The sequence below is a fragment of the Myotis daubentonii genome, chromosome 1, assembly GCF_963259705.1.
Source record: "Myotis daubentonii chromosome 1, mMyoDau2.1, whole genome shotgun sequence".
Classification (NCBI taxonomy): domain Eukaryota; kingdom Metazoa; phylum Chordata; class Mammalia; order Chiroptera; family Vespertilionidae; genus Myotis; species Myotis daubentonii.
The window spans coordinates 219,541,447-219,565,538 of NC_081840.1; the positions used below are offsets into that span (position 1 = coordinate 219,541,447).

At 43.9% G+C, this 24,092-nt stretch overlaps 1 protein-coding gene across 7 annotated transcripts in view; it reads left to right on the top strand.

Moving 5' to 3' along the window:
• CCDC149 (coiled-coil domain containing 149) overlaps positions 1-24,092 on the top strand; it is a 100,383-nt gene that overhangs the window by 66,246 nt on the left and 10,045 nt on the right. For 6 of the 7 annotated variants that reach the window (XM_059674226.1, XM_059674219.1, XM_059674242.1 and 3 more), the window contains 7 exons: positions 4,604-4,720; positions 5,532-5,704; positions 6,465-6,537; positions 8,192-8,276; positions 10,911-11,055; positions 18,563-18,639; positions 19,896-19,928. In XM_059674226.1, the coding sequence (XP_059530209.1) occupies positions 4,604-4,720; positions 5,532-5,704; positions 6,465-6,537; positions 8,192-8,276; positions 10,911-11,055; positions 18,563-18,639; positions 19,896-19,928 (703 nt within the window). The remainder of the gene's footprint in view (positions 1-4,603; positions 4,721-5,531; positions 5,705-6,464; positions 6,538-8,191; positions 8,277-10,910; positions 11,056-18,562; positions 18,640-19,895; positions 19,929-24,092) is intronic. The other variant, XM_059674233.1, reaches the window with a different exon arrangement.

Below are 24,092 nucleotides of genomic sequence, written 5' to 3' on the forward strand. Positions count from 1 at the left end.
AAGGCACATGTTTGAGGTGGCACAGCTCACAGACTGTGGGGCCAGGAGGTGAACCCCGAGGCAGGGGGACTTCAGGGCCTCTGAGCTGTCAGCTGGGAAGGCAGACCTCTTCCTGGGCCCTGCCAGTCCTGCTGCGTGGCCTCCGTGGGCCCCTTCGGCTGATTGCACTTGAGTGTCAAATCCAACTAATGATCCAGCTATCACCAACTTGGGCCTCACTTTAAAAATAAGTGTTTCAACCAGTCTAGCCCTGAGGTTTAATAGCCGATATGGTATGCACATTAAACACCAAATGATTGTTAACATATTTATTGAAGCTTAACAGGCATCCAGTATATAAACGATGACTCTCTTATATGGCTGTCAGACCTGAGTAAACATGTTTAATAATTAATTGGCATTAAGCAAACATAATTGTGTGATTCTAAATTAAGTGCTCAGTGAAGCGGATTGTGAATGGAAAACCACCGTGGTGTTTTATTACTTAAAGTTCAGGCCACCAGTCTGGCTTTTCATATATCAAGAAAAGAGCCCCACTTTCCAAGTCATGTCACAGGCCTCCTGCTGTCTCAGACCACAGAAGGCAGAAGTCTACCTGTCCCTACACCCTTTGATTTGAGAAAGCTTTTTTTTATTTGGTTAGCTGTTTTTCTTTCTGTATAGCCACTTGGGGTTCTGCAAGTCCTGAACCCAGCGACTGTGTAACATGAAAGAGTTCTCACAGATCAGCTTTCGGTTGATTAACCTTTGCTGCTATAAACTCCACCCCCCATACCCACCAGGCCCAATACAGTTGATTCTCATTATTTGCCATAGTTGTATTCTCTACAGTTGTTGCAAACGCTTAACTAACACAGAGTGAGCTATTGCTCCTAGGGAAAACATAGGATTAGGTTTGTCAACCCTAAGAAAGAAGATACCTACCAAAAAGGGCTCCTGTGGCTAACTGGGCTCAAATTTCAAAGCAGAACCTAGTAGCCATTTGTAAATAGGGGACTCTCACACAAGCCACACTTTATTTAACAAGAAGCCTGCATTAAACTGCCCAAACTGCCTGCTTTTACTGTGTTCCTGCCATCTGAGCCAGCCCTTATAAAGAAGTTCCTGGAATCCTGTTTTGACCAATAGAACTGAGGCATTTCCTGTCCAATCGGAGCTGTGCAGCTCTTCACTGACCAATCAGAGTGTGCCTTTTAAACCAATCAAACTTCAAGGATTTGGAATCCTTATTTGCATGAGGACAGACCAATTGGGGCCAGGATTGGAGACTTCTGTCGATATAAGCCAGCTTCCCTCTGGCTCAGGGAGAGAGAGCACTTTCTCACAGCCCGGTTATATCACAGTTGAGCTCTTTGCACTGAATAAAGTTTCCTTCTTCACCACACACCAAACTGGGGATTCCTGTTGACGTCGAATTGGTGCCAACATTGCTTGACAGGTTTCTGTGAGCCTCTGATCACAACATTTTTGTCAGTGGATCAATACATAATCTTGATTTATGTGTGTTTTGTTTCTGTTTAAAGTCACATTTATTTAATGCATATTGTTGATTCATCAACATTGTACTCAACCAATAGCACGTAATTTACTCTTGAATGAAGCTTGGCTAACACACACGTTATTTTCTCTGTGAGACACCTCACAGCCTTCTTGTGCTTAGGAACATTAGATAGCACTTCAGCATTATGCATGGGGGCCATTTTAAACAGGAAAAAAACAACAACAGAAAAATGCGGCAGTAAATAGACCACGGAAAGGACACTTGTGTAGAGAGCTAAGCAAGGGCAGAGCATTGCCTCTTTCAACCTCAGCTGGGAGCCAGGCTGATAGACAATGCACATTTTTTTTGCAACTCTGCGCTTGTTCACCCATGCCCATGCAGGATTTAGAAGTGCCACGGGTGTTGATTTTGAAGTTACAAATAAATTTGGGCAAATTTGAAAATACAGAATCCTTGACTAATGTGGCTTGACTGTGATCAGATTCCATCAAGCACAGCTGTCTGTGTATAGCCTCTGCCAGGTCTTCTGTAAGCTGTTCTGCTGCCTGAAACATTGTCTGCCCAACACCAATGATGCTTTAGCACAGTGGTTCTCAACCTTCTGGCCCTTTAAATACAGTTCCTCATGTTGTGACCCCAACCATAAAATTATTTTCGTTGCTACTTCATAACTGTAATTTTGCTACTGTTATGAATCGTAATGTAAATATCTGATATGCATGATGGTCTTAGGCGACCTCTGTGAAAGGGCTGTTCGACCGCCAAAGGGGTCGTGACCCACAGGTTGAGAACCGCTGCTTTAGCACATAGTAGGTGCACAATAAATATATGTCCAGTTCAACTGAGTAGTTTTTAAATAAGGAGCCCAAGCTGATGTCATTTGAAAATGCTCTTCACTTTTCTCCAGTCATCATTTCTTTTCCAAGTTTGTTATTATTTCAATCTACTTAATATTCTACTTTGCCTTTTAACTTTCTCTCCCTGCCCCTAAATCCTTCAGAGACTTGAAAATAAAGCCATTTCCTCTACTGGCAACTAATCCCTCAAGATTCATAGGAAGGAACAAGGAAAAGTGTGTCCCAAGCAGGCACTGTGTAACAGGGAAAAACTGTCCCCAGGATCTCATCCATATATGAAGCCCATCCACGCACACCCTACAGGGAGGCGGGGGAGTCAGGCTTACAACCTTTTTAGAAGAAGCATCTGGAAGCAGTACTGTAACTTTTAAAAGTCACTGTAATGGCAGCCTGCCTGGCACTAATGGGAACAGAAGGGATCCTCTGGGACCACTGCATCTTCCTGGTCTCACAGAGTTCCCACTGTGGCCTACCTGGAGGTTTGGCGCTGCCTGTGAAGGTTGGCCCTGCAGTCTGGGGAAGCTATGCATTCTGTGGGGATCCTTGGGAAAATGGCGTTTCTGAGGACTGGAATTATATCCCTAGGGATTTAAAAACATATGTTATGAAAGTCATGCATAGTTATTTTAAAAGTTAGGAAAATACAAGTGTTAGCAAGGATGTGGAGAAAAGGGAACCCTCATGTACTGTTGGTGGAAATGCAGGCTGGTGTAGCCACTGTGGAAAACAGTATGGAGTTACTTGCCTTAAAAAATAAAAAATGGAACTGCCTTATAACCCAGTAATTACACTTCTGGGGATGTATCCGAAGAAACCCAAAACACTGATTTGAAAGAATATATGCATTTTACAATAGCCAAGCTATGGAAGCAACCCAAGTATCCATCAATATATAAGTGAATAAAAAAGCAGTGGTACATATATACAATGGAATATTATTCAGCCATTAAAAAAAGAATGAAATCTTACAACATGGGTGGACCTAGAGGGTATTATGCTATGTGAAAGTAGGTTAGTCAGAGATAGACAAATGCCTATGACTTCACTTATATGTGAAATCTAAAGAACAATATAAGTGAACAAACAATACAGAGTATAGATAGACTGATGGTTGAAAGGGAAGAGGGCTTAGAGGACTGGGTGAAAAAGGTGAGGGTATGAAAAGCAAAGATTTGTAGTTAAAACATAGTCTTGGGATGTAAAGTACAGCATATGGAATATAGTAAATAATATTGTAACAACTGTATATGGTGCCAGGTTGGCATTGGAAATATGGTGGGGAGGGAACACTTTGTAAAGTATGTGAATATCTAACCACTCACTATGCTGTACACCTGAAACTAAAACAAAATAATATTGAATGTAAACTGTAATTGAAAACATTTTTTAAATTAAAAACAAAATAAAACAGAGGAAAGAACAGCATACACAGTCTCAACATCACCTAAACATTTTAGTAATTTGATATATTTGGTCATATTTTTCTTTTTTATTTGTCTATCTCAGTATAATTTTAGTCCTACTGCATATGAAAGTTAGTAATCTGCTTCCCCCTCCTCCACTTAACATAGCATTCTAAACATGTCAGTGGGATTACATAGTTCACATCACCCTTATTTAAAACAGCTACAAAGAAGCCCCTTGATTGATTGCATTATAGTTTGCTAACAATTCCACTATTGTTAGAGGCTGTTCTAGTTTGTTTACCCTTTCTATAAATAACACTGCAATCTACTTTTTCTTTTTTCCTAAAGCTAGTCCCTGTCTGAGATTATTCTTAGCCCAGATTGTCAGAAGTTAAGTTACTGGATCATTAGGTTGGGACATTTTTAAGGCTCTTGATAATATGGCCTCATTGTTGGGAGTGTGAAAGCATGCTCATCACAGCATGTGCTATCATTTCTTTCAAATTTCTGCTAAGTTTAAAAGAAACCCAGAGTTGGTTTCCTCACCAGGGCTGTGCTACACAGGACTTCCACCTTCAAATGCCCAGGCCTGTGTTTCTATAGCCTTGTACCATGCATACATGTGTATGTGCATGCGTGGACAAAATATAATATATTTCTAAAAACTTATGATATTGGCAAGACATTTCTTTGTCTTCTGCTTTTCCCCGGCATTTCTTGAAAATCTTTCAAAACTTTCTGCCTGATGTGCTTAGGTTTGTTTGTTTGTTTGTTTGTTTAATCTACTCATTTTAACTCTCACCCTCTCTTTCTCCCTTTCCTACTAATGGAAAATGCAGCTCTTGAGGATGACAATTGCCAAACAGAGGCTTGGAGATGAAGAAATCGGTGTGCGGCACTTTGCAGCCCATGAGCGCGAAGACCTGGTTCAGCAGCTGGAGAGAGCGAAGGAACAGGTATTACAAACATCATTCATAGCAGGAGGTGGATTTGCACAGCTGGACACAACACAGAGAAGACTGGACCATGTCCCTGTTGCCCAGAGGGTGTGAGGTGCCTGGGTTGTGAGTCAGAGGAGGAAGGAGGATGCCAGCCCAGTGCTTTTCCTTCTTGGGTTCTCCCCCAGGTCGCCTCTGTGTTTCTGGCTTCCAGCAGGTCTGCTCTGTGACTTTGGATACCATTGTTCTGAGCACAATAAGAAACTCCCCCCCTTACCCAGGATAGACAAGGAGAGAACAAAACGTGACAAACTGGCCTTAATTTGCAAGTTTCCGCTCAAATGCTGAGCAGTGCTTTTTAGGCAAAATCTCAACGGGTACAGAGTCCTAGTTAGGGAACAGCTAAGAGAGCCCAGACTTGCTTTCCTTCTCTTGCTAATTGGTTTTGAAGAGCAGAACACGATTTCTGGGCCTAGAGCGGCTTGAAAAAGCCTATGTTTGTAAGGCACTGGCTGCTGTTCCCAGCATCGGGATTTGGCCTCTCCGAGCCTCTGATTTCAGGGCACGCTGCCCGTTGGTAAAGGATCGGTTCTGTTTCTCCAAGCCGGAGCACCCCTCCCACCTTAGACAGAGGAAGTGTCTGGCAGGACGCCGGCCCCTTCCTTGTAGCTTTGATCATATTCCAGTGAGTGGCTCTTATGGTTTTACAGCGTGCGGGTCGTCTTATGCGCTCTCTAAAAATCAGTCAGCCACACAGAAAGCCCCATCGCTGGCCATAAAGTGGGTGCCTGAAGAACATCTTGAGGAAGGGCGCTTCCTTTGGTTTCAGATTGAGTCTCTGGAGCATGACCTGCAGGCCTCTGTGGATGAGCTTCAGGACGTGAAGGAGGAGCGGTCTTCCTACCAGGACAAGGTGGAGAGGCTCAACCAGGAGCTAAACCACATCCTGGGCGGCCATGAGAACCGCATCATTGACGTGGACGCCCTGTGCATGGAGAACAGGCAAGTGGCCGGGCCGGGCCTGCCAGCAGGTAGAATGCTGGCTCACCACCGGCCTGTGGGCTAGGAGTTATTTGCAGCCCTATTCACATTTGAGAGAATTGCCTTACAATGGAAGGTACATCACAATCTCCCCCCCGCCCCCCCTCCACACACACACACCCCCAAACAATAATATTAATGTCACAGATTAGTAGTAAATGTCAGAAAGAAGCACCACACACCTGCATGCCCACGTGTGCTCCTTCCTCTCCCCCCCCCCCCCCGCCCCAATTGGGCGAGAGGGCAGGGAGCCAGTGAAAGCTGCCTGTTATTGCTATCAAGGAGAGAGAAAAGAATGAGAAAATAAATTGAGAAATTCCCTGAGCTGCTTCTTTTCCCCGAGGCAAATTTCAGTGTGTGTATGTGTCTAACTCAATGTTATGTCTGGTGTTGCTTCTTCCCGCCTGCCTTCCCAGTGGAATCATCTTAATGAGAATTATGTGAAAAGCGTGTGGCTATCCCTTAGGGGATCTCTGCACGGGGCTCTTCTGAAGCGGGGTTTCTGTGATTTGGGCATATTTGACCTTGATCGCAGCCACTTAAGCAGAGGTCGCGCAGACACACTTTTCTCCGCTCCCCTCCGTGGTGACAGGCATTGTATGTAAAAGATGGCTCTTGAGGCATGTGCTTTTTTCCTCCTCTCCTATGTGAATGTATGGTTTTTTGTTTTGTTTTGGTTTTCTTGCCCCCAAACACTTTCTAGGTGTATTTGTTTTTCCAGGTACCTTCAAGAGAGATTAAAGCAACTTCATGAAGAGGTCAACCTCTTGAAATCCAACATTGCCAAATACAAGGTAGCAGAACCATGGCGATGGCATTGGCGATTCCATTGCACATCTAAATGCCATCCTATTTCATTGTCTTTTATGTGCCAAAGATATCTTAGTGCCTGCCTGCCCTCCCAGAGAGAGGCCCATAAGAGCTTTCACTGAGGTAACTGATGAGAATTAAACCTGAGACAACAAAACAGCTTTTGCGAGAGTTCCTTCATTGCTGTTACCAGGACAGGGCACACGGAGACCCCAGAATCCAGACACGGCCCCCTTGATAGCCTCGGTCGGTCCATACAACCTCAGGTTCTTACCTGGCTTTTCTAGAAACTGTTCTGTCACCAGATGCTATTGGTCTCATCATCGTCCCTAAGAAAATGTTTCTGAGCGACGGAGAAACAAAGATTAGGAAATCACAATCCAGACCATAGTGTTCACGTCACTCTGAAAGGACAGGGTGTCTAAGTTCTCCCTGCTGTTATTTTGTCTCATTCCAGCACCATTAGTTTGATAATATCTATTTCTGCAGATGTTACTTGTAAGTGTTATAATTAGAGAAATCTCCTGGGTTTCTCTGCTTTGAAAATAGATTGATTTCCCTTGCTGAGGGGGAAGTTTTACAGCAGTCTAGATGCTTGGGGGAGAGAGCCTTCTCATTTTCCTGGCTTTTGACGTGGGCTTTTTTCTCAAATCTCCATGCTGTTCCTCTTTTCCGTTCTGTGGGGGCCACACGTTAGTTTATACCCGTCTATATATACACATGCAGCTGAAGAAGAATGCAGCTTTAAAGATGTATAATTAATACATAACTTTAAAATATGCACGAATGCATTCAAGAACACGTATTCTGCTCTTCTATGTGCCAAGCACCGGCTGTATAGTACATATCAATTGTTTTATTAATGGAATTATTTAGGTATAGTTTGGTTCCTTGTTCTTTTTTTAAACATATTTTTATTGATTTCAGAGAGGAAGGGAGAGGGGAAGAGAGAGATAGAAACATCAGTGATGTGAGAGAATCATAGATCAGCTGCATCCTGCATGTCTCCCACCGGGGATCCAACCCACAACCTGGGCATGTGCCCTGACCCAGGGAATTGAACCGTGACCTCCTGGTTCATAGGTTGATGCTCAACCACTGATCCACACTAGCTGGGCAGTACATATCCATTTCAATGTAAGTCTCTTCTCGGAATGACATTTAGGTGGCATCTGTGCACTTCCCTTTCTGTGTCCGCGGCAGGTATCACTGATTGGCCGTGGCTCTTTTTCCAGTCCAACTATGGAATCCTTCCAAATACCACCAATGAATTCTGGGCCTCGGTACATGAAAGTGAACCTGTTCTCCACCTCCTGTCTGTTCGGAAGGGTTCCCATAACCAGTGGCTTCACACATGAGGCTGAGATTTGATCATTTAACAAATATGCATTGAGTGCCTTTTCTCTCTGGGAGAGGGAAATTGCTGTCATTCTGCCAGGCACCCGCTTTTAAAAACCTCTTTCCCGGGACCATCAAACCCCAACCTTGTGGCAGGGACTCGGAACTTGAACAAGTGGGCCAGCCTCGGGGGTTTGCCAAGGGTTCTTGAACTGGGAGGATGCGACTAAACATAACGAGGTATTTTTCCATTATTGGCTTTTCTGACGGGCTTTTCTCTTTCTCCCAATCCTGCTTTAGAATGCTCTCGAGAGACGGAAGAACGCAAAAGGCCAGGGCAGATCCAGCAGCAGTGCTCTGACGGGTGTCCTCTCTGCAAAGCAAGGTAGGGCTTGTTCTCAGGGGGCACCACTCGGCCCCCAGAATGCTAGAGCTGTCAATCACGTCTCGTTTTGAGGACCGGAAACCAAGCTGACCCTTAGAAACTTCCGCCTGCATCAGAATTCCCTGGCGGGCTCCTTAGAACACAGATTACTGGGTTCCTGATTTAGTAGGCCTGGGGTGGGCCCTAGGAATTGACAGGTGAGGATGATGCGTGGTTTGGGGTAGGGGGGGCCTGCTTTAGGAACCTCCGCCTTAGAGGTTTCCCTAATAACTGACCCTCATCTGTGTCCTTTCCCTGGCCCTGTGCCCTTCTTTCCTTCTCTGATCACCAGCTTAGCATCTCCGAGTACATGTTGCAACCTCATCGAATTTCCCTTTTTCCTGGCCTCTTTGAATAGAAGTCTCGGAGCTGCTGGAGTCATTTTATCATGGAGCATATGCCTTTTTCAAGGAAGCTTGTATTGGTTGCAATTTTGTTTCTCCTCCCTGTCAATTCCCACGAAAAATAATGGTCTTCCGGGAACCATCCAGGGGGACAAATAGCAGAGAGCTTGCTTCTGACGCTTGCGATCTGGGAACTCAGTTTTAATCGTAAGCCTCGGGTTGGACATGCGCGATTGGCCCATATCCGGGTGACTGGCAGTGCAGATGGCAACAATCAGATGGCAGTCTTAATCAGAGCGAGGGTGGCGTGGAAAAAAGATGCTGACTCTCCAGCTTAACTAACACCCAAGGCACTTTTCCAAGCAACTTTTTTCTTTATTCTACTAGAAAAGGACACCCTAGATTTTTTTTTTTATAAATTTTTTTAAAAAATATATTTTTTTATTTATTTCAGAGAGGAAGGGAGAGGGAAAGAGAGATAGAAACATCAATGATGAGAGAGAATCATTGATTGGCTGCCTCCTGCACACCCCCTACTGGGGACCGAGCCTGCAACTTGGGCACATGCCCTTGACCAGAATCGAACCTGGGATCCTTCAGTTAGCAGGCCTACGCTCTATCCACTGAGCCAAACCAGCTAGGGCTAGATTTTTTTTTTTTTTTTAAGAAAACTACAATACTCTATAGAAATGTGTGGTAGCCTGTCTACATTTAGCTTTGGATACTCTTGATGCATAGCATCTTTGAGTGCTGAGACCAGTCTTACCACTGCCGTGGGGCCTGCCAGCCACACTCAAACACTGCCGCTGAGCAGCAAATCTGGGCAACCTTTGCTAATAAGTGTTGGGCAACCTATTACGAGATGCCTTAAACTGGTAACTAGAGACCTGTGCAGACGTTTTGCTTCAAGAAAGTTCTTCCTACATTAGTTATAATAAAAAACATTGGAAACAACATTTATTTATTGTAGATCTGTATATGAACTACTAAGCAGCTCTTACGTTTTATTTAAGGAGATACTCAGGATGAGACATCAAGTTAAGTGAAAAGAGCAGAGCTTTTTTCCCCATTTTTGAAGAAAAATGTATGAATTAGTATAGCTATGTATAGGTATGTAGGAAAGGTGTCCAAAAACATATAGTGAACCCATGGACACAGATGATGGGGTGGTGAAGGTTTGGGGGTAGGGGCAGGATGGGAACGGGCTGGAAGAGGTTAATGAGGGGGAAAGGAGGACTGATGTGATCCTTTCAACAATGAAGATTAGAGGGTGGGGGGGAGGGGGAGAGATCAACCAAAGGACTTGTATGCATGCATATAAGCCTAACCAATGGACACAGACCACAGGGGGGTGAGGGCATGGGTGGGGGTTTGGGGAGGCAATGGGAGGATAAGAACACATATGTAATACCTTAATCAATAAAGAAACTTAAAAAAAATGAAGATTAAAAAACAACAATAGTCATATTAATTTAGTAAATCATATTAATTTAATTAATTAAGTTAACATGGAGCCTCTTAACAAATAATCATGCTAATCTTGTTTTGTATGTAGTTTTCAGTTGTCTAAAATAATTAAACTATGCTAATATGTGAAAAACACACACAAAAAACGTGATTTATACTTTCCTTTTTCTGTCTGGTGGGAGTACAAGTAGTCATTGACTTTTTGTGTAAACCCTTAGTCCATCTACCCATTCCAAAAATGTGCATATGCAGAATGTATTTTGTAGTTTAAACAGTCTCCCACATTATCTTGCTACTAAAGGTGCACACCCTGGGAAACTCTGATGTACAGGAAGGCGGTCAGGACTAGAGTCATTGTCATTAGCGCGGCTGCGTGACCTTCAGCCAATATTTTTAATCCATCTGCACTTTGCTTTCCTGTCCGTGAAATGAGAATAAACACTGCTTTCCAGGTGGATTTTTTATTGTTGTTCATTTTAAGTCTCAAATGAGTTAGTCAATAGGAATGTATCTTTGAAATTATAAAATACTGGACAAGTGCAACAGATTGTTCTCCTTTTAAACGTTGTTGATAAAAATCCAGAGGACTTCCGCCTTCCTGTTTAACCCACACACTGAATTTCATTCTGTTGTACTTTTGAGCCTTGAAGTGGACTCTTCAATGCAACCCCGCAGCAGTTAGAGGCTGGGCCCCTGTCAGTGTCCAGGAAGAGCTGACATTGGTCTGCATTCTAGGGTTCCGGATGAACTTGAGTCTGAGTTGTCACTGTTCTGTCCCACCTAGTCCAGGATCTGCTATCGGAGGATCACGGATGCAGTCTGCCGGCGACTCCGCAGTCCATTTCTGATCTGAAATCTTTGGCGACGGCCCTTTTGGAGACGATCCACGAGAAAAACATGGTCATCCAACACCAGAGGCAGACTAACAAGTAGGTGGTTGGGCCTTTCGTGGGGGTTTGGGGGGGGTGGACAGGAGAGATGTGGGGTGATGGCGATTGGTGGGACCGCATGTCTTAAGGGGGGCGGGTGAGAACCCTTCAATCTGGAAGGAAACTCCTTAAACTGGAACTATGCTTCTGCTGAGGTCAAGCAAGCAAATAATACTGACCATTGCTTATTGAATGCTTACCTGACCCATCCCCTGAGCAATGCATATTAAATGGTGATTTTGATAGTACACTCGCCCGGGTAATGCAGCCTACCTGTCCACCAGGCCAGCGTTCGGGGCTAATCGGGGCCGATCAGGAACAGCCGACCAGGGGGAGGGACCGCAGGAGATTGGCCAGCCACAGGTGGTTGGCTGTGGTCAGTGCATCATCACAGCAACTGGTTGACAGGTCATAACGGTCGCTTAGGCTTTTATGTAGATAGATAGATAGATAGATAGATAGATAGATAGATAGATAGATAGATAGATGATAGATAGATACTGACTGTGTTGGGCAAAATCAAGCAAGTTGAAGTAGCCATTAGAGACGACAGAAGCAAAACAAAGTGTTCAGAGAATTGGTGAATAAACAATAAATTAAAGCAACAAACACTGCAAACCCCGCCCCGTGGTTGTCAGCACTCTGTGCTCAGGAGGGCCCTGCATGGGGTCTGCCGCTCCTGTCTGCATGTTGAAATTCTTAATTATTGTTCAGCAAGGAGGCTCCCCATTTTCATTTTGCACTGGGCCCTGCTGGACCTGCTTACAAGACCTACACCCAGAACCCAAATGAAGGGGTGGAAGAAGAAAGCAGCAACGAAGGGCTGGGCTTCCAGCAAGAAGGGGAGGGCTGGGGGAGTCGGGCCCTGGAAAGTGATTGAGAGTATTGTAGAAACAAAACAGGAAAAAGAGGAGATGGAAGGGAAGGGAAGATCGTGCAGGAGATTAAGGTATATATAAAAGAAGGCAGAGAGCAGTGGAGGGAGTCTGGGCAATCTCAAAGAAATGACAAGGGTAATTTATTGACAGAAGTCATTTCAAATATTCTTTTTAAAGAAATCATAGCCAATGAATGAAACAGCCAGAGGCTGAAATGCAGCTACTTCTAAGGGGAGGGAGAAGGAATGGGAATCTCCTCGAACAGGCACGAGTTCTCTTTTCTCAGGCAGAGCCCTGCAGTGTTCCACATTGCTGTTGACCTGACACCCCCGCCTCTCTGACAGGTTGATTTCCTAATGCGTCCCTCTGGATTCCCAATGGGTTGCCACCTCTTTTCAGAAGGACTGACATTTGCATTTTCCTAGGTTTATTTTTGCTTTAATGCATCTTTTCATTTTTGACTTGAATATTTTTGAACCATTTCATGGTTCACACCTAAAAGGTTAAACAGCCCGGCCACTGTTGCCCAGTGGTTGAACATTGAACCAGGAGGTCATGGTTTGATTCTCAGTCAGGGCACATACCTAGGTTGTAGGCCTGATCCCCAGTAGGGGGCGTGCAGGAGGCAGCCCATCAATGATTCTCTCTCATCATTGATGTTTCTGTCTCTTCCTCTTCCTTCCTCTCATGAAATCAATAAAAATATATATTTTTTTAAAAAGAACAAAAGGTTAAACAACAATATACAGCAGGTCCTTAAATAACAGTGGTTCATTCAGTGTTATTTTGGTATCATGTTGCTGTGTTGAAAAGGCACGTAACTCTTGTTTATATCAATCAGCCTATGGTAAAACTGGTTTTCTTATATATCATTTTGCTTAAAGTCAAAGAACCTATTGAGGACGTTGAGTTAGGACTTACTGAATCTCCAAACTACTGTTGTCTCTTAGCCACCCTGTTTCCCTTCCTGGAAGAAACCACCGTTCCTCATTTCTTAGGAATCCTTCCCAAACATGCATATATACGCAAGTGCAGAATATATTTATATAGATATGCAAAAATGCTCATGTATATTTGTATAGGTATTCTCTCTCTCTCTTTTTTTATAAATAGTAGCTAACATACATATTTTTTAAGGTTTTTCACTGTTCTGCACTTCGCCCATAACAATAGATCTTGAAGATTGCTTCACATCAGTACATAGAGTACCTAATGTGCCATTTTTAATACTAAGAAGGTCTTAAGTTTCATGCTTTTGATAAATGTTTTATTTGGGAGCATGCAAAAAAAACTAAACAACAAATGGAGTGTGGGCTAAGAATAGAATGTGAATTTCGTCTGCTTGCTGTTATTCCCCATGATTTAGGGTTTTGTAACTAAAATAACAAGATAGCTTTGTTTTGAGGGAGCATTGCACGTAGGAATAAAGATACCCTGTGCCGGAAGTGTCTTCCCCACTGACTGACGGTTACTGCCTACCCCCTGAGAAAGTGCAATGGGAGCCATCTTAAAGAATTGATGACAAAAACAGGACTTTGCATTTTGAGAGGACGTTCAATTACTAGGCATTTTGCTTGAGGTATTTGTTGCCAAAGAGTTGGCAGTTGTCTGATTATTGCTAAAAAAGAGATGAGGTTCACTTGTCTTATAGACAGATGGCAAAGCATTAATAGAAGAGGCAGATGTTAAAGTTCCATTTCATGGAACACCACCTTTAGTTCTCCAGGCCTTCTCAACAATCTATCACTTTGCCAGTGTGGGGTGGTGGGATGGTGGTGGTGGTGAATTTATGAAGACACACTTGCCTTTCGCTACCCTTCCTGCTGTGCCTAAAACTGTTCACTGCTCTTCCCCTTCCCTGGCCAATGGTGAATAGCTTAGACATTCAGGATCTTAGTAGGATCATGAACTATCATGGATCAGAGCAAAGATTCAAAAGAAGGTCACCTGGGTGGAGGTGGGGCAGGGTTATCTCCAGGTCTGTGGAGAGCCACAGCCCTTTGCCGCTCCTTCAGGTCCCGACTCTCCCCAAGGACCCTCACTCAGGGATTCCTGTCCCCTGTGTTGTCCAGAAAGCAAGGATAGAGGCACAGTGGTGGCCAGTTCTTGAGTTAGTTCTGTCTTTGGAGATCCCCTCTGATGTTGTTATTATCAAAAAACTGCTACTGAAAATCCAGAGTCCTGACATCTTGAGGATTTTCCTAGACTATTAGGTGGGCGTATGCAGAAATCTCCCCTATCTTAAAACAAACTGTAGCTAATTACAAATTTTGTTTAAAATCTCCCCTATCCTACAAAAATAAAAAAATCCTCTCTCCAGCCTGTTTAGCCTCAAGCTACTGCCCTGTCTCCTATACCCTGCTCAACTACTTGGAGAGTCATCTATAGTCACAGCCTCAATGTTTTCATAGTCCTTTGTCTCAAGCTTGTCACTTGGATTCTGGATTTCATTGCCTCCACTGAAACATCTCTCTCAAGGGTCGGGCACAGCCTCCAAGTGACCTCCTCTAAACTTTCCTATAGAAGTATGACCACTTCTAGAATAAGGCAGCACTCCTCACACCATCACACCTGGAACTCTGTTCCCTTGACTTCCAAGGCCCCACATTGCCCTAGCTGTTCTCCTCCATCTCCAGGTGTGCTTCTCTGGTCCTTTCTTGCCTTATACAGGGGGTAGTCTAGCCCCCTGTTCTTCTGAATTCTCCCATGCTGTTGGTGAGCAGATCCACTCCCCCAGGCTACACTCTCATCTCTGCACCCCCAGATCTTTCCTCCCTCCCATATGTCCAGATGGAGATGCTGTAGATGCCTCACACTCCTCACCTGCCTCCTGCTTGTTGCCTCATTCCTTTAGCTTCCCTGCATCCCCCATTGACTTGCTTCAGGCCACCATCATCACCGACCTGGACAATGACTTTCTAACTGGTTTCTTCCAGGTCCCTCTCAACACTGCATCAAGAATACTTTTCCTAAACCTCATTATGCTACTTCTATGCTTAATACCCTTCAACATCTCCCCAGTGTATAAGTCTTAACATTGTCAATATGGCAACAAGATAATTAAATCTTGGTCCCTACAAGCCTCTCTGGATTCATCTTTCATTCACTCTTCGGTTCTGCTGCTCAGTTCTACTGAAGGACTTGTGTCTTTCCAGGCCCCTTCGCTTAACAGCTGTGTCACCCTGGGCACATTAGTTGACCTCCCTGGGTCTCAGTTCCCACATCTACAAAATTAGGATGGTAAGAGCTGCCTCATTGGTTGTGGCAAGGGATTGAGATAATTACTGTGTAGTGCTCAGAGTAATATCTGGTACAGAATACGTGATTGATAAATATCAACTGCTATTAATGCTTTCCACTGGCACTGCGCATGCCTGCACACATCTGTGTGTCTGTCTCCCACCAGGCTTTTAGTCCCTCAAATATAAGGACAGGTCTGCTGCTCTGCATTATCCCCTACAGCCTCAGTGATGGTTTGTTGATTTGGTCAAACGGAATTGAATGGACCCTGCTCTTACTTCCACCATCTCCATCTATAAATACAGACAGCTGTTAAGACCCAAATAGCCCTTTTCTCTTCCTGGGCCGCACATGCTGTTCAGTAGACCACCTGCCATATTCTTTCAGTGTCAAGCCAATCAGGAGGTCCCTCTTTGTCATTTGAAGCATCTTGGGTTATATTTGGCAAGTCAGCTGTGGTTACATCCATATTTCAATATAAACAGTTTTAATGAGAATTTGCTCCAGACACAAGAAAGCTTATTTCCCATTGCCATTACTGGGTATTTGGTTAACAGTATGCACTTCGGAGGCAAACTGAAGCTTAGGTTTGTGAACCTGGAGGACTAAGAAGAGCTGCTGGTGGCTAACTAGGCTCAAATTTTTTTTTTAAGGAGTCTAGTAGCCATTTTTGCACAGGGGCCTCCCACAAAAGCAGTACTTTGGGGAGAAGCCTCTGCATTAAAATGCCTGCCTCTGCACTGACCTCTCTTTCTGCCTGCACTGTGTTCCTGCCATCTGAGCCAGCCCTTACAAAGGAATTCCTGGAGTCCCATTTCAAGGGACTGAGGCTTTCCCCAGCCAATTAGAGCAGCTCTATTCTGACCAATCAGGACAGTGCCTTTGGACCAATCAAACTAAGGATTGATTTGGCATCCTCATTTGCATGGCAACCAACTAATCAGGGACCAGGGGCGGGGACTCCTGTCTATATAAATCAGCTCTGGATTAGGGAACATACTTTTCAGGGAAGACTAAAGAATCCCATTTCTATGATTGGAGCAGAGCTGCAGAGCTGAAGAGGGTCCAGGACCTGGGGCAGCCTCAGAGCCCTGCTATATTGCCGTTGAGCTGTTTGCACTAAATAAAGTTTCCTTCTTCACTGCACCCCAAATCGGGGGTTCCTCTTGGCTTTGGAATTGGTGCCAGTGACCATGGGTTGACAGGTTCAAATCCAGACTCATCACCAGCTGAGTCCTGCATATGGTGTTGGTCAAGTTAACTAACTTCCATGCCTCTGTTTCCTAAGGGGAGGAATAGAGTAAGGTGAGTAAGAGCACTGAGTGTTGTGAAAAGACAGGTTTTTGAGATGAACTCTGCATCCTTAGGCAAGTTGGTTAACCTCTCTGTTCCTTAGGGTCCACATGTGTAAAAGAAGGATTAAAAAAACAATGTGCACTCCAGGGCTTTTGTCAGGTCTGATGAGATAATGCAAATCTGGTAGGTGTTCAGCATGGACCCCAATTCATGTCCAGGACTCGGGAAAGGACAGTTTTGCTGTTTTTTGTTAACAGTATTGCAGTTGCTATTGCTATTGATACTGTTTCTACTACCACAACTGCTGCTGGGTCCATTTTACTGCCTGCAGCCCTGCATCAGATTTCAGTACCTGGCCCAAAAAGCAGTCACCCCTGTCAAACTTAGAAAGTATGTGGTTGGGAACACCAGCAAATTCACCTCACTCCATTTCTGGGAGACATGGCTATTATCTGGGAACATCAGAAAGAATACAGCCAAATGTCTTCCCACCACGCCTTCCAACGTTGCCCTGACGGCCTCCCTCAGTGTCCAGGGAAGAGTTAAGCCTCATTGTTTGTTTCCAAGAGGCAGCCACATACAGATGATCTGATCTCGTTAAGAAACGGGCGTCAACTTGAACACGGCTGAGATTGCATCTCAAACCCATCAGCTGGTGAAAAGGCAGCTTGGATCAGAGGCCTGAGCAAAATATTGAAAATGAGATTACGGAGAATAGTGTTTATTGAAGGGTCAGAGTCATGAAAGCAGAATAAACCCAACAATTGGAGTGAAAATTGAAAGTAATTGATCAAGACTATGCAGAATTTAAGACTTAAGGAAAAGAGGCAAAGAAAAGCTCTAAGTACCCAGATGAAGAAAACCACACATAGTAATATCAAAGACTTTTTCATGAACTCAGAGGGAATGTTAATTAAGATGCTGTAAGTCAATTCAGATAAAATAAGGATGAATTCAAAGCCATATATATGTGCAGATATATACATATTCATGTCTCTGTGTATATGTGGGTGTGTGCAGCTATCTCTGGAATATAAAGAGCTGGGAGAACAATTCTGCTGTTCTGAATTCTCCTGTTGAAAAGAACCGAAACTTTGCTATTAAGGGATATTTCCACATCATTTTAGCACAGCAGTGCCAAGAAAATTCTCCAATAAGGACTTTTTTCAATTTCCAGACCAATGGGGAGTGATTGAAGTTTCAGATGACTATCAAATTATTTCCCAACATGTTTAATTTTGTGTAAAGGAGGGGAAATATATGCCCACATTTATGTCTTTCCATGCATATACACAAAGTTTGACTTCCGGGTAAGTAGTATAGTCTTTTCAAATACTCATTCCAGAACTCACATATCAATGAGTCAGAGTGGTCACCTTGGAAAGCAATATCATTATTCTAGTGATTTTTGCAATCACTGAGAGTTCTTTAGAAATGTCTATATTTTTTAATTCTCTCCATTGATAATTACAAGCCATGAGAAAAGAAAAACATTTATTTAATCAAGTACATTTTTAAGCATCTGCCAGGCATTATGCTGAATAGCAAGCAAGAACTGGACATCAGTGCAACATAGGTTAGTTCTAAGAGAGCAGATATTATTATGTTATTGACTCAAAGCAACATTACCAAGTATATTCATGCATGGTATTTGTTAGACTTGATTGTTTCCAAAACTCAGATCTACCTTCAAAGAGTCAAGGTATGATGCTACCAAGGGTATTCAAAATGCATAATCATTTTTAGCAATGAGCAATTCCTACATAGAAATCCTGTAAGATGTTTGGGCAATGGTGGAATAATTCTTTAGCTTCTCAGAGGAACTACCTTTTTGGGAGCGGAGTCACTTCAATGGCAACATTTTAGTATTTTAAAAACTTATGCACTTTATTTTTATATGTATTTCCAATAGAATGTGCATGTGTGTGTGTGTGTGTGTGTGTGTGTGTGTATCCCATTTTTAGCATGTATCTTAAATCTCAAAACATTTTCTCTTAGTGTACTAGTGGGTTTCCCAAGTAGCCTGCTCACAGGCTTGCAAGCTGATAAGATGCCTGCTAATCTGTCTGCTGCAATATTCTCCCCTTTTCCAGAATCCTAGGGAATCGGGTGGCTGAACTGGAGAAAAAATTAAGAACTCTGGAAGTTTCCGGTTTGTGGAGTCTCCCAGGTAAGCAGAACTTCATAAAATTTGTTTTCTTTTCTTTTTTTTTTTTAAAAAAAGGAAGTGCTCTCATAATTTGCAAAGAAGATTCTACCTTTCCAATTTCCTTTTATTCTAAGATAATTGCTGAGAAATCTACAAGTGCTTTAAACTTAGAAACCATCATTTTGGAGGGAAATCAGTCAAGTGCAATACATATGCAGGTTCTCATCTACATAACTATGAAGTTTTGCTAACATAATTCTGAAACGGTCACTCCACGTGGCTATATGTTTTTTGTAAACTTTGTGAATATAGTGAATTGCTTCATTTTTGTCACCATAGGTGTCTTATAAAGATTTGTTCAATTTAATCATCAACCTTAAAAGTGAAAATAAGAAAAAACAAATATTCTCACCCTCACGCACTTACCAACCTCCTTCTCCTCTCTTCCCCATCCCATTTTTAACGTAGCTTGAAGATTAAAATTTCCTGTGGAGATTTTTTTTCACAGTTGTACACAGTATCAATTAGCTGTATTTATTCTGCTTGTCGTGGTAAAATACCCCTTCATAGACCCCAGTCAGCTATTCCCCCTTTTCCTTTACACGTTCCAGAAACTTGTCCTTATCATTTTCCATGCCTCCTCTGCCCCTAGAAGCAACGTTGTACATATATTTTTAGTTACTTAACCTTTCTACACAAGCTAGTCTCCTCTACCCTTGATTCATATCCGTCGCTTTCCTGTAACGTCCGGGGAATGAACATTGCCACAGGGATATGAACAACAACACGTTTGTTAATGTAAATCTGAATCGCTGCCTTAGGTTGCCTGGAAGTGTGTTTCATAAATTGGAATTTTGAGCAGCGATTCCTTGAACTTGATGTCAAAAGACCTAACAAAACTAATTAGTGGCAAGTGCCATCCTGGGGATTTGAATGATCCATTTTGCACAAGAACCTTTTGATGCGGTTAAAACCTTATCTTCTTTGAAGGCCTTTCTTTCATTGCATTGAATTTCAACACAGTCGGGCACATTTCTCGTTTATTTGTGCAGTCAGATTGCTATTTCTGTGCTTGTACTGAAGTTTGGATTTCCCACCCCCTCTCCAAATGACTTAGTGAAATTTCGCAATGTTTTAGTTCTACAACGTATGTAAAAAGCTGGGAGTTGAATAACAATGAATGCTGAGAATTTTCTCTTTCTGGTGATGTTTGGTCGAGGTTCGAATGGCTATTGTGCAATAACAATTGTTTCTTTCCTTCCTTTTGCTGCCTGAAGGCCTGAGCTACAACGTTTCAGTAGGATTTGGGAGTATGTTCTATTCGACATTTTTGTGTTTGTGGCTAATATCATTAGTGCATAAATATCCGCCCCGCATGTAAATAAGTAGAAATGCATTCTCTATGTATCCTTGCACTTCCCTGATTAGAACAGTCAATTGAAATGGAGAATTTAATTAGCACAAAGCAAATATTAAATGGTGAAATTAGCTTTGAGGAACCCGGCTGAATGGATTTTATGCCATGGCCATGTTTGTTCTCATCACTGGCCTCCGCATAGATACAAAGTGGGAGGGCAGGAAAAAAGTGGCAATTTCCCAGTGGAATAGCTTGCCCTGGCACAGTGATGAAGGATGTTACAGGAAGCAGCGCCTTATGATCATTCTCCAAGCCGGGTGAGAGTAAGGGGTGGGCCTCTTCCAGCATAAATCAGACCAGTCCCTCTGCCTATTCATTGTTTTACAGCTCCATTGTTTTACGGCTCCAATTATGGAGCAAGAAGCAGTGTGTTCTTTCCCCCTTCTCTTCCTCCTCCTCCTGGTCGTCCTCTTCTTTTATCTACTTTTTCATCCTTCCTCTTCCTTCTCCTCTTCTTCCTCTTCCTCTTGCTTTCTCCACGTGGGAGCCAAATCATAACGTTTCAGCCAGATGGAGGGATCCGAGTCTCAATGGTTTCAGAGAGTTGCTAACTCTCTCTTATTCACCATCATCTTGAAAGCATCAGGGTTTCCTCCAGGAAATCAGCCCTTCAACCTGTTGATACCTTTTTGGGCATCACTTTGTGAATTTAGTTCTGTACCAGCCATTTCAGAGATGCCCCTCACCCTCTCCAAGAACCCACAGTCTGTTACAGATGCAAGAGGAATGCACATCAAGAAGTGAGAGGAAAGAAGGAAATGGCACATAATTAAGTGCTGAAGGATAAAGATGTTGGTGTGTGAGGTGTCATTGAATACTAGCCCTGGAAGGACAGTGGAGAGCAAAACGTTCAAGGATGGCAAATACATGGTGTCTATTACACCACACCCATTCCCATGGTAGTGGCGGATATTGCTAATCAATCGCATTGCTCTTCTTTGGTGATTTCACATGTGGCCCTTGGAACAGCCTCCCACTGCTGGCTTTCCAGGGAGCCGCCACCTGGTCAGAGTTGACATGTGAGAGAAAACATTTACCCTTTCCTGAGCTAGTCTGATCCCTTCACTTGAGGTAAGGAAGGTTTCTTAATGAAGCCCAGGAAGTTAGATGATACCTGAGGCCACAGTGGCTGGTGTTAAAACCCAGGTGTTCAGCTCATCATTTCATGTGCCACCTGTCCTAGGAACTACAATTTGGAGAGGAAACCATAGGGAAGATCAGATGAGGAATGGTTCACAAAGCAAGCTGGATTGGAGAAGGGAAAGTCAGAAGCCAGAACAGTCTCTTCTGAGACACTAAAGGCCAGCAGTGAAGGAGCCAACCACTGGTGGCTACAAGGCAGAATTACTGCAGGGCATGGAGCATGCTGTGATGTTACTTGGACTCTCTCCTCCCTCCTTCCCCACTCTCTCAGTCAACAGTATGTGGCTCTTGATGTTCTTTGATAGAGTTAGGGCAAAGTTGTGATCTTGCCTTGAAGTAGACAAGTCTGACAAATGTCACAGTCTGTGGAGAAATTATCTGGATAGAAAAGCATATTCCACACTGTTTGTCCCATCTCTGAGAGGTGGAAAGGGTATGGGGCTATTGTGAGGAAGCCAGAGGGTGGGTTGGCCATATTGACCACAACTCTCAGGAAGGAATGACTGCCCGCCCTCCCCACCGCCTCCCTGTCAGCCTCATTCACCCAGCCCTGTGCTGGCCTCTGCATGGAGAATGGTGCTTGGGGAGCTCAGAAAGGAGATGCCCTGTGTGTGTTCAGACTCTAGAAAGAGACACGATAAGCCAGAACAAATACGGCAAGAATGGAGCCTGGCTCTTGGAGCTTTTCATTTTAATTCTCTCTTCTCCATGTTAAGCATCAGCCTAAAGAGGAAAATGTGTATTTTGAAAGTTCCTGGTCAATTTTAGAGGAGGTGAGGGATGTTTTGTTAGAAGGAATCAGGGGGGCTTCCAGAAGCCCAAACACCAGTTCAGTGGAACCTTCTACAGCAGTTGTGGTTTGACTCTAGTTTGTGGGTCCCTTGCCCACTCCTCATCCTCCAGTCCTACAAACCAAAGGAAAACTGTGCAACAGCAGGCCATCAGATTAGAGCTCAATGTAGTCAATATAGATGGAATCTGGACTGAGTTAGAAACAATAGAACCGGGATTCTCCTAAGAAAGATCTTTGAATCCTTCAAATATTTTGCAAGAATGACCAAACCTGGGCATTTAGCCTTAAGATTAGGAAATGATCTCCCCAGGCAGGCATCTGGGGAGGTAGGTATCTTCTCCCCAGTCACCACCTTGGTGGAACATGAATGACTGGTGGCTTCTGTTTCTCTTCTCTACATGCTTGTTACTCGGGTTCCTGGAGAGGTTTACTGTTGCTGGTGCCAGCATCTTGGAGGGGCCTGGTGGAATGGATGATGCCCTGTGGTTTGAGAGGGCCACAAGACATTCCACCCTAGACATTTCCTGTGACAGGAAGGGCTGAGGATCTCAGCCAGCTCCCAATTCGGCCCATAATTTTGATTCTTTGGCCACTAAGGCAGTGGGGACTTGGAAGGCTGGTTGGGACACAGAGAGGCAGAGTGTGTCTTTTACTGAGTCCCCTTAAAGCTGGGGAGCTGCTAGCCTGCCCACTGGAAAAAGATGGGTCAGGAATTGCAGTTTTTCCCCTGACTTGAGAACAGTAACTGTGGCCTTGGTGGTGAGAAAAGTCCATCCTGAGGCATCTGCTGTGGGTTCATAGTAACCATTAAGCCCTCAAGGTATTTCCAGATGGTATCTTTGCAGCTCAAAGGGAGACCTAATTACGTTGACTTCATTCTGAGAGTCACTTAACAATACCCCAATGGTTCTCTTTGGGAAATCTCTCCAGACTGTGGCCCTGAAGATTTCTGGATTTTTTCTATATGCGAAGAATAGCTGTGCCACTGGAGAACTTCAGGGTCAGCTCCTATCAGACTTCTATTCTTCTAGCATGACCCTCAGATACCAGAGAAACCAGAGTGCTATGGCTCTAATAACATAGGCCGTCCGCCTGAGGTAGCAGCAAGCACCCTGCTCCAAGAACATCAGGGTTCCCAAGCATGCGCCTGCCATTTATTCACACCTTTATCAGATACTTGTTAAGCACCTAACATATGTAAACTCTCTACTACAGTCTTGGAAATCAAGTTAATAAGACCGGGCCTCATGGGAAGATAGTGTTATAAACAAACTAGGGGCCCAGTGCATGAAATTTGTGCATGGGTAGGCTCCTGAGCGGCTGCTGGCCGCCAGCTGGAGCCTCCCTTCGTTCCGTGCCACCCCCTGGTGGTCAGCACACATCATAGTAAGTGATCGAACTCCAGGTTGGTCGAACTCCTGAGGGGACACTTTGCATATTAGACTTTTATATATACAGATGAGGACTCCAAGGTAGAGTCTAGGTTCACCAAAGGAGTGGAAGTCTTCACTCAAGTCCCACTCTGTGCTCCATTGAACCTCAAACTGACCAAGATAGTAGGACTTTAGAGCCTCTGACCTGAGCCCCAGAGACAGCTAATGACGGCTTTAGAAAGGGTCTTGCGCAAAGTTAGACAGCTAAGGTTGGAGCATAAGCTGGGACATGGCCCCTGGGGTTTGGGGTTTGGCACAGTGGTTCCCACCGAGAGGGTCCCCAGGCTTCCAGGAGCAAAGTTTGTGATCCAGTCCTGCCTATTGGGCTGTCTTCACTGCCGTGGCAGCATTGCTTTCTGTCCACACCTTTTGTGTCTGTGTTCAAGGTGATCATGTTTCAAAGCCATACTTTCCTGCTCCTCGCTCCGAAACTGGCCTTGAGAATAGAGTTTAATGGTTTCCCTTTCCTCCTTCTCTTTGCCTCAGACTTTCTCTGTCCACTTAGGGAGTTCATGCAAATCGAGTAAAGGTTGTGGCTGGTCTGGGACTGTATGTTCTAAGTGAAAGTTTAGCTATGATAATTTGAGGAACCTGATACTACCTGACTTATGACAGAGTTATTATTCAATCTTAATGATTAAATCAGACAGACTGTCTATGACAGTGCTATGGAAGTGCCTCCTAAAGT